General features: G+C 47.3%; 1 protein-coding gene across 1 annotated transcript; it reads left to right on the top strand.

Annotated features, from left to right (window-relative positions):
- Positions 1-1,302: 1,302 nt before the first annotated feature.
- On the top strand, positions 1,303-11,069 carry LOC122167051 (sex comb on midleg-like protein 4; the record flags this gene model as incomplete). The annotated part of the gene is made up of 4 exons (XM_042831258.1): positions 1,303-1,473; positions 5,165-5,294; positions 7,369-7,569; positions 10,875-11,069. Coding segments are annotated over exons 1-4 (682 nt in total), but the record flags the coding sequence as incomplete, so codon positions are not given.
- Between the last annotated feature and the right edge of the window lie 224 nt (positions 11,070-11,293).

The following is an 11,293-nucleotide window of genomic DNA, read 5'->3' on the forward strand; positions in this document are numbered from 1 at the left end:
ACCACATCTTCAGGCTTTTCTCCATAAGCGAGAGGGCCAGGAGTCAGCTCTGTAAAAATGTAAAGCAAGGAGTCTTCTGTTATCACTGGCCTGGGGGAGCATGAAATTGAAAACGTCAGCCATAGCAAGGCTTATCAGAAAAGCATGAGAATTGCTTATGCCCTTATGCCTAGCAATGTATGCCGGCTGGGGCCGGGGTTAGCATTCTGCCCACGCTCAGGAAAGCAGATGCCTGCAAAAAACAACATTCAAAAAGCTATTTCTGCATGGGTTTTTTATTGACCTTTGTTAGCACACGACCCTTGCCAGAAGCTATGAAGAACGCTGTGTGTTCCCTTGATTCTCTGTGTATGGTTGTATATTTGTTTTCTTTATTAAAACTTGGACAGAGGGAAATGGACCAGATTCCACTCCATTACCCCTGTTCAACTTCATCAGCTGCACGAAGTTGTGATGAAATAACAGCTTTTGATGGAGTACATCCAAAAGCCCACTACTAGCATGCGCGGTAACAGATGCTATAAAATTGCAGAGAGTAAATGTTTGGCAATCCTCCTACTTTGTGCCGGCAGCCTGGCGGTCCAGCTCTGCCTCTCTCTTTGGGAAGGCTGTGCTTTGCGAGATGGGGGGGAGGCCTGTTTGATGTGGGCAGTGCTTCCAAGGTGAGGAAGGAGCTGCAGAATCAGTGGGTTGTAGAAAAATGCAGGTTGGAAGGGACTGCAGGAGAGTACCCCGCTGTAAGCAGGGTGGGAACATTCAGCACCGAGTGAGTTGCTCACTACTTGAGCCGGTTGGCCACCAAATCTCTGACACTGGCAAAATGAGGACTCAACAGAGACACTGAGGTGCTTTTCAAAGGCCATAGAGCTCAGTGATCCTAACGAGTGCAAGATAGTGCCTTCATCAGCTCATCTGCAGGATGCAGGGTAAGGATGCCACTGTGGAATTCACTGTTAGCCACCTGCAATAGAGACCTTGCCACCTGATGCAGCTCCCTGCACTGTACTCACGGTCCGTGGGGAGGAATGGGCTTGCCTGCAGACTGGTCTCATTTTGGAGGAGTAAGAGTTGCATGTGGTCAGTGAATTGCAAGATGGGTGGATGCCTGTAGCATATTTGTTGTTGCTTTATGGTCCACAGTAAAAGACAAAATGACGATGTGAGAAAATGTGCTACTGCTCGGTGTGCTGATGAAAAGCCATGAAATGAAAAATTGAGTAGAAAGCTCTTTTCTTCTTTCTCCCTGCTCCTGGCTGACCCACAGCTCCTGGGATGAGCCACTCTCCGCCCCTGCCCACCCTCCAGGACCCCACAGCCATGCCATCCCCCCGCATTGCAGGGAGGAAGCGAGGCCGGCCCCCGTTGCAGCCTGCACCCATCAAGGTGACCGTCCAAAGCCTATTCTCTGCACCCAGCGGGGCTCTGCCAGTCGTAAAGATCCCAAAGAAGAGAGGGAGGAAGCCCGGACACAAGGTAGATATGTGTTTTTCACACTCTTCTTCCCCTCCTTTTGTTTGTAATAAATTTTGTCCTAGGATTTCAGGGGAAATGCAGGAAAGGAGGCAACTGTGCAAGTGCTGGGTGGAGAAAGAAAGAAGAGCCTCTTTCTCTTCCACCCTATTAAAAAAATAGAATGTTTCTAGTTTTTGGGTTTTTTTTTAAACATGGCATATGGAAATACTGAGAAAGTATTGTTTACTTCAGTATTAAATTAAAACTTCAGGATGGAAACATCTGAATTGATTTACTTCAGTCACTTGCAGTTACCAATGCTGTTATCAGTGACGCTGGGTCACTTGTAGGCCCTGTGGATTAAAACTGCTCAATTCTGATGTAATAACACTGTGGAGATGTGGTGAAATGGAGCCCTGAGTTGTTTGCCAGATCTCACTCTGACCTTGTGCATGGTGTGTCAGCAGCCTGTCTGTCCATTTGCAATGGATCTGTAACGTGAAAAATAGATGTTGGTCGCACATTCTGCTCCACACCAATCACACCCCTCCTCCTGTGAGAAAGCCTTTTGCGCAACACCAGTCTGTGCACAGGAGAATCAGAGAGGAAGGCTCAGATTTGCCATGGTTCTGCCATGGCGTTATGCTTTGGATCACAGTGTCAGGGCAGCTGGGCACCGCCATCGAGATGATGTTATTCCTTGGGGAGTGGCAGCTAGCAGCAAGAAATGCCATTACGATTTATGGCCCAGTGTTCTGAGGTCTGTACCCCGAGGTGTCTGGCCCCATGCTATTGTTTTACATTGCAGGATTTGTACACCACAGAAATATTTTCTGGCAGGAGCCTTTGTATGCAGTGCACTCAGCTGAAGCGAGATGCTCTGTCTGAGCATGAGTCAAAGATTGCCTTTTTGATGGGGAACTTGAGCTTGATTTAATTAGCTCACTAATTGTACAACTTTCAGATGCCATGAGATTTAAATGCATTTTTAAAAATGACTATGGCCAAGTGGCAGGCAACCAAATTCTTTATAGCAACCAGATAGCCGAATTATTACAGAGCAGATGGAAAAATACTTCTGAATTTTTAGCGAACTAGGAATTTACAGCCTAGATTTAAATTTATTTTGACCAAGATGTGAATACCATACATTTTTAATCACATACTCTTTATAACCAGATGACCCATTGCTTGTTTTCATAGATATTAAAGCAAATGTCTGTGTCTTCCTTAACTGACATGTCACCATGCTTCACCTCAGAGCAAAGCCCTTTTCTCCACTCACCTGTTTATTCTTTTTTGCAGATTTGGTTATAAAATTTCACTAGCTCTTTTTCCAAAAATCATTTTGCACCTGATGCTGGCTATTTGCCAGAGAATCACAGAATCGCAGACTGCCTTGGGTTGGAAGGGACCTCAAAGCCCAGCCAGCCTTAACCCCTGCCGTGGGCAGGGCTGCCACCCTCCAGCTCAACTGCCCGGGGCCCCATCCAACCTGGCCTTGAAAACCTCCAGGGATGGGGCACACACAAGCAATAAGACACTGTATTTTTCCTAAGCACAGAATTCTTCCCAGGATTCTAAATCTCATTAGCAAGAGATTGTCCAGCTGCCCCGCCTGGTAGTGGCAGGATCTGCCCCGTTCCTTGCACTGCCGGAGCAGTGCTGCTGCAGGGTGTGTGCGGTGCTAGAGGGCATCCAAGTAACAGGCAGAAGAACCTGGAGGGGGGAGGGCTGTATCTGGGAAATACCATTGCCTATCTCCCTGTTTTTGTATAGGATGGCAGAAATACCAGCTCTGCTGAATGCTCCATGTGGGTGTTCAGGGCATATCAGAAACCCCAGGGCTCACCAGAGTCATCCCTGTCATGGTTGAATACTCAAATCAGCGCACAGCCTGCATCAACTAGATGAAAACCCACATGGTCTCTGCCTCTAATGCACAGTGACTTTGCCGAGCAGACGTGCTTGTTTTCTCCCCAAGCTTCCTCTGGTCCCTTTTCCATGGTCAATAAGACCAGGGCTGTTGTTGTACAATGTGTTCTAAAGCAACCATCGTCTTTTTTCTCTTGTGCTGTACTCAGTCAATTTATGGCATTTGGTACTCAAAAGCTGCTTGAGAGCCTTACTGCAAGGAATTCCCAAAGTGCTTTGGCAGATTTGCTCTGTCTTCCCAATCTCTCTTTCTCTCTTTTTTACCATTTCTTTCACTTGCATCTGCACATGCTCTCTACTGCCCAGCTCTCATTCAGCTGGCAGATTGGGTTTCTGATAGAGGAGTCAGTCCGAGAAAAGACACCTTTAATTTAAAGCACTTAGTGAGACACAGGGACAGCTGTGGATTTTGGTACCCAGAAGGTATTTCAGACATGTTCGTTACCATGCTGTCTCTTGTTATTAGGCATTGTTTAATTTTGATCAAATGAAGGCATAGTCTCTTCTACCCCTAATAAATATGGCATTTATCTGTACCCAAAGGCTGAAGAGCACGTACTGTTGCAATTAAATTTGCAGTAAACCTCGCACTACACCAACAGAATGTCAAGAAGGATCTTGCAAGCTGCTGAGTGTTGGCAACACTTGCCTTCTCTTTCTTTGCTCTTGAACAGCAGCCTGCCTTGCCCCCAGCGCCAAGTACCAGGTAGAAGAAGCTGCTGGGCACTGGCAAACCTCTGCCTCCACCAGCAACCTCTGCTTGAGGCCAGTGAGCTGTGAGCACAGGGACAAAGAGCTAGGGTGCAAGTGAAACAGCTGTTTTGTTTGTTTTGATGGATACCATCCCTGTACTAGCTACCATGCTACTGAAATGAAGAGAGACCCTAAAATCCTCTTACAGTGAAGCCCTTGCTGGGATAAGCCACTACCTGGGGAAGGGCCCAAACTCCCTAAGATTTAAAAAAGTCCCTTTGGTGGTGGTAGGCCCAGCAACCTCCCCTCTCCCTTCCTCCATTTCCCGTTCTTACTGTCACACTAACAAAGCAATGCTTGTTTTACATGGTTGCAACCATAAATCATGGACAACATAAATCTTTATCCCAAATAACCTCTATTCTGCATCAGGACTACTGGAGGTTTTGGTCTGTAGCTAATGGTCTGGCTTCAGTTCTACCTAAAATACATGGTGATGTTGTGCTGTAAATTCACACTGTTTTTCTCCTTGGAGACAAGCTGTGGGTCATGAAGATTGCTGGGTGTAACTGCAACAGTTGTTATTTATTGCTGGGTAGTAGCACACTGTGGACGATGGTCTGAGCTTATTTACACAGGTGCCAACCCAAAGGAGCCTCATGGTGCTGCTGGATCCAAAGAAGTTCTACACCCCCATAACCAAGAGCAGAATTTAGCCCTGAAGTATGATGTGGATAAAACACCCATGTCTCCCCTGTTGTGAATCACTGGGAATTATTTACACGCACATGAAACAGGTTGTAAAATGCCACTGCTCTGATTTGTTAGAGTGCTATGCCCAGTTTGCTCAGGTGTAAATAACTGCCCCATGGGTGGCATAATATTTGCATCCCATAGCTGGAAGTGTTGCTGCCTGCTGCAAATCAGCCCGGCTGTGGGCTCCTGCCTCCTGCCAGTGTAGAGCTCCCAGCCTGCGGCTGCAAATTGCTCCCAGGTGGGAGCTGCTGGGGAGGGACACATGCAGAGCGAAACTGGAATATCTGGTGTTTGTTTTTGTTACCCACACAATTGGCTTTTTTTGCAGCTGAAGTCTCGTGTCCTGATGACTCCCCTACCAATTTCTCCACCAAGAAGCACGCCAGAGCCTGATGTGAGTTCAATTCCACAGGACGCAGCCACTGTCCCCAAATCAACCACCCCACAGGCTCTTACAGGTATGTGGACTGAAGCATGCTGCAGCAAGGGGCTGAACAGATCCCACAGCTGGCAGCCGGCTTCTGTGCTTTCCAGAGCAGGCACAGTTCATGAAAATGGGACTTCCAGATCAGACTGTAGGACTGTGCTTTGACAGTGCCAGGTATGGCAGAGACTTTGGGCCCATTCTTCTTGAAATGCAGGCATCAGCATCCTATGAACACACCATTTTATGCTTGATAGTGTCCCCATCATCTGTGTCACAATGACCACACCCAAAACCATGTGAGCAGGGAGTATCTCTTGCCTCTGTGGGAAGAGAAAGACGAAGAGGGAGTTAACCAGCACCTAGACCCCAGTGACTCACAGCAACAGCAAACCTGGTCATTTCTGATGGTAGTCTTACTCCTTTTTGTTTACTTATCAGAGCAGAAGGAACATAGGTCAATGCCTTAAACTGCTGTAAATGAGAAGAAAATCAACAAGACAGTAGATATACCCAGAGATTTCAGCAGAGAAATGGATTAGATAACATTAGGTTCTAAACTAAACATATAAATCCCATTATTTCTTAGCTGGGATGCACAGAGGAGAAGTTTTCCATCTGCTCTTGTAGCAAAATGATACTAAGCATTGTGACGACAATAATATATTTTATTCTCATTTATCCTGTCACATATGAAGGCTGCAGAGCGCCAAGCAGCATCTCACGTTCTGCTGCACTGCAAGATGTGGCTGGTGCCTGAAGGCTCCAGCCACAGCAGGGATGAAGGGACAGAGGCAGGCCCAAGCTAGCAGAACCGGTAAGGCTTGGCACCTGGTGAGATTCACCTGACAGCATCCTGCAACCCATGCATGCTGCTGCTGTCCCTGGGTGCACTGTGCCTTGGCTTGCTCCATGCTTTGATGGTGCACGGTGCCATGTAACAATAATTACAATGGCTATTATGGTCCTGTTTACCCAGGATATACTGCTTGAGCCCCTTCTGCCGCTGTGTGAGGGATGTGGTGGCAGTGTGTGCTATGACAGTCGCACTAGATTTTCATTATAGCGATGCAAACTGTAAATTATTTCCAACTTTACGCAGCTGTCATCATGTCCTCCGCATTGCTTGATGTTTTTTTGTCACATATCTGATTTCTGTCAGAGGATAATGTTATATTGTCTGAGAGATGACAGCTCCAGTGCACTCAGCCAGCTATTATAATACATCTCACTTTAGCCTGACTTCAGGCTGTGTCTCGGTCGCCTGTAGTTACCACAGCACCAGTCTGTGCCTCTGAGATGTGGTTAGCCTCAGCCAGGCTTAAAGATGCTTACACAAGCACAGGGAGAACACTGATTTTTTGGCTATTGCAAGCAAGTCTGACGGCACAGAAAAACTTCCTGCTCCACCTCGTGGAATGTACCCACATCCCTTGCAGATGTGCCTTTGTGATCCCCATGGGCTCGGTGCTGCAGGCAATAACTGTGCCGTTGGTGTGGTGCAGCATGCAGGACAAGGGGGGTCAGAAAGGATTGGATGTGGAGGGTCAAGAACCTCCCACAGCCCATGGTGTAGCACTGCAGCACAGCATAGCCCCCTGAAATCACCTTCCAGAAGCCAAAGCTTGAGCCAAAGTCTCATAAAACTAAGATCAGAGCAATGTTTTTCAAAAGGCATCTCCATAAACCAGCCCAAAAAACACACAGAAAGAAAAAAAAAAATACCAAAATGCCTCAAGGTAGAGTTTAGCTGTTGCTGAAACACCTTGGCTCATTACTATCCTTCACCCCCTGGGTCCCTGTTCTTCTCACCAGCTGGGTGCATGGACGGTCTGCAAAGCCCAAACCCTAGGCACATACAGGTCATTTGTGGGAACTCAAAGACCTCAGCTTGTCCTTGTCTGTGACTATGAGCAAAGGCCCAAGCTTCACTAACTTCACTTCAGCAATGGGTAATTAGCAGAGGGAAGCCTGACTGTATCATCACAAATGGCATTGATTCACGAATGAAAGAGCTCATGAAATTAATAGAAATACACAAAGCTAGCATTTGCTGGGTGCTCTGAGGGCCTTTTTGTAATAACCATGTTGAGATTTTGTGCCCACAGTCTGCATTTACATCAACAAACAAGCTAATCTGGGGCCGTACCTCGACCAAAAGAAAGTGCAGCAACTGCCAGAGCACTTTGGGCCTGAGAGACCTTCCTCAGTCCTGCAGCAGGCTGTTCAGGCTTGCATCGACTGTGCGCTTCAGCAAAAGACTGTCTTCTCACTCATCAAGCAAGGCTATGGAGGAGAGATGGTGTCAGGTATGGCATTTTTGTGCAGGGGTAGGAGGCCAGTAACAAGTGGAGTACCCCAGGGGTTGGTACTGGGTTCAGTCATTTAACAACTCCATGAACGCTCTGACAGAGTAGAGAGCCTCCCCAGTAAATTTACAGATGGCACCAAACTCAGCTGGAGGCTATGCTGCCACCCAGAGGTATCCCAACAGCACAGAGAGGGGCTGGCAGGATCATCTGGGAGTTCAGCAAGGAGAAGTGCGAGGCTGCACCTGGGGAAGAACAGCCCCAGGCACCAGGACATCTAGCTGGAAAGCAGCACCAAGATGCTGAAGGGACCGGGGCACCGCTGCTGTGAAGAGAGGCTGAGTGAGCTGGGCCTGCTCAGCATGGAGAAGAGAAGGCTCAGGGGGATCTCATCAATATCTGTAAATACCTGGGGGGAAAGTGCAAAGATCACATAGCTTGGTTCTTTTCAGTGGTGTCCACTGCCAGGACAAGAACCAGTGGGCACAAACTGGAGCACAGGCGGCTCTCTCTAAGCACCAGACAGCAGTGCTGTGCTGTGCAAGTGATGGAGTGCTGGCACGAGCTGCCTAGAGTCTGTAGGATCTCTTCCTCAGGTGTCTATAAAGCCACCTGGACATGGGACTGGGTGCCCTGCTGGGCTGTCCAAACTCAAGCAGGGATTGGACCAGACAGATGCAGAGGTACCTGCCAACCTCAGCAATCTTGTAATGCTGTGGGTTGTGAACAACTGGAAAACACTTGAAGCCTTATCATGATCCCTAACATTGCCTGTCCTAGCTGTCCCGTTTACATGAACAGAGTGGCAAGCAGCTTTGAACATCACTTCTGCGTGTGTAAAATGAACTGCTGCACCAGTGTCAATATGATGAAAGGGAGATGTGCTAGTAAGGAGTGTTGCAGCAGTAACTGAGAGTAGGAGCAGGGCTAGCTTCAGAGCTCACCGCTCATTGCTCAAGCTACAACTGTAGCTGAGCTTTTCATGCAGTTGTACAATGAAGAACAGCTCTGGAACCCTGTGTGAGGTTCACATGTTGCTCTGAAGGAAAGTGCACGGAGTTCAGCTTTTGATGTGTCCAACTGCAGGCCCAGAGCTGAACTTGCTCTCAGCTGCAGGAACTGCAGAAGTCCTGCAGCAGCATCCAATGGAGCATCTCTAAATAAATACATCGGAGAGAAACAGAGATCAGAGGGAATTTCTCAGGAGCTTCTTATGTTTCCAGAGTGACACTTCTCACTGTGTCTGGTCGACCTCTCCTGTCCCATGCTGAGGCCTTGGCCTGTCTCTCAGACTGAACAGGGAATTATTTTTAATCACTTCAGGAGATTTGTGCCACAACATTGTCTTGGCACGTGGGAGTGCTGTGGAAACGAAATGATGGGAGTGTAGGAACAGTGCTCTTCAGAGCTTCAGAGAGCTGCAGCTGAGTCAAGCCAAGCACTGTGAACCCCAGAAGTTGTAGCACTTGTACAGGGACCATGCACTGTGTGGAACAGCATGTCACTGCTGCTTCATTCCCACTTCTCTAATTCTCCTATGTGCTCCCTAACTACAGGTGTGCCTTTTCTAAGAGACTTTGGAATTATGCTAAGAATGACACAAATTTGGTCAAAAACACATGAAACTGGAGTAACAGTGCAAAACTCCATTGTTTTTTCCTGGCTCTGTGCTGCATGATTTTCATTGCAAGCAGAAAGGTCACATTATCAACGAGCCTGACAAATGCTCTGTTCTCAATTCCTCTGAGCTGTCCTGGCTTCATGTACTTGAGTTAAAGTCACCTGGCCAACATTGTCCCAAACCTCTCACCTGTTCTGGACACCCAGGATCCCTCTGGCCCACTGGTCATGGTGGAGATCTGAAACTGCAGCTCTCTCCCATCCCAGCAGCAGCACAGGCAGTCATCACCTTTCTACGGCTCAGCTCATGACTGCTCAGTCAGATGTGGACTGCAATCCCGTATGGTAGCTCAGGTCTGCAGGAATCTTGGAAGCTATTCTGAAGATAATGAGCCTAAGACTGAAAACTAGACTTATTAGTAGTGACTGAAGGATGGAGGACTAGAGAAAGCCTTCTGGGTGGTGAAGTTCAGGCAGACATATCACATAGTCCTCGCTGCAAACTTGTTGGCACTTGAATGTGTCCTGCTACAAGTGGTCCTCTGGGTCTGCTGTGACCCCTCCACCTCTCTGGGGCTAGGACCTGTGCAGTCTTTGAATTCTGGCTAAATATTCCTTTGACAGCTCCACCCAGGAATTTTAATCTCTTTGCTCTCACCTTTGAGTCCCACCTTGATTTGTATCTTGAGAGTGGTTCTCATCCTACTCACAGATCACTTCAGGTTTCACCAGGACTTGACAATCCCTCTTCTATCCTGGAATGTTTTGTGCAACATCCCCTTGAAATCTATTTATCTTTTTCATTGATGTGTCAGCTGGGTGGTTCATGGGCATCTCTGGTGAGCTTGTCCCATCTTTTCTCCTCTGATCAGATCCTGTTGAGCTTCTCAGAATGAATGAATGAATAAATAGATAGATAGATGGATGGATAGATAGATAGATAGCTTTTATTCTTAGTATTGTATGTCCAGCCAATTTTATTATTGCAATTGTCAAGATCAGGGAGTCCTTTCTGTGTGACATCTCTGTCCTCTTCTCCATTGAAGATGCTTTCCAGCATCAGCATCAGCAGCAGGTTCTTGTGCCAGTGTTGACCAATGCCCTTTCCTCTTGAGCACAAGAGCTGTCCTGCTGGCAGAGGAGTCTTCTCATTCACCTTTCACACATACTGATTTCCACTTTAATGAAAGATTTCTCATGGATTAACGAATACCAGATAGACCACCACCACCCCTCCCTTGCCTATACACATAGTTATGCCACTAAGTAAAGATTCCTGATTTAGTCAGGCAGACCACTCCTCAGTAGAACCCTGGTACCTTTTATTCTGTTCACAGCCACACCTTTAATTCTCATCTTTTCATTTTCTTTAGAAATTTGGGAATTGCATTGTAATTGCCTACTTTTGATCTTATAGAGCAGTTTTCAGTTGGATGCCTCTCTCAGATATCCTTGCACTGCCATTCATGCCAGGCTGCATTTTTCAGTGTTCCCAGGGAAAAGTGATCTGGGTCACATGAATCCAGGTCCTTAAGCTCTTCTAGTCTGTTTTGGACTTCAGGTGGGGTGACTGGGTAAAATACTTTGAGACATGCAGACAAATATTAGTGTAAAATCTTCCCTGCTCCCAAATGATAAACATCCATACCTTGCTGGGTATTGAACTGCTCTTGTTTCCTTTCCAGTCTCAGCATTTTTTGAGGGGAAGCAGCACCTCCTGAACCTGCTGGCAGTGAACAGCATTGGGTATGTACTGCGCTTCCTGAAGAAGCTGTGCCGCAGCCTCCTGTGTGAGCACCTCTTCAGCAACCAGCCCTTCCAGCAGTACGGCACCATGTCAGAAAGTGTGGAAGTGTACGAGGACAGACGTATCGAGGCAGGTAGGCTGCCCTGTCAATGTATGCTCCAGGTTTAATAGTGCTGAAGAGATGGCTAGATATGCTAGAGGTATGCTAGAGCAGTGCAGATCCCTGGGAGATCTTTCCAGAGGGAAGCAGCACACAGATCTACAGTGTCTTTCCTCGTGGCTGTTGAGGAAGTTCTCAGCTGAGAACCACTGTGTTGAGAAGCCTCAACATTGACAGGGACAATTTTATGATTGTTT

Source organism: Centrocercus urophasianus, unplaced genomic scaffold (genome assembly GCF_019232065.1).
Source record: "Centrocercus urophasianus isolate 14NV4802_14NV808 unplaced genomic scaffold, USGS_Curo_1.0 seq_356, whole genome shotgun sequence".
Classification (NCBI taxonomy): Eukaryota; Metazoa; Chordata; class Aves; order Galliformes; family Phasianidae; genus Centrocercus; species Centrocercus urophasianus.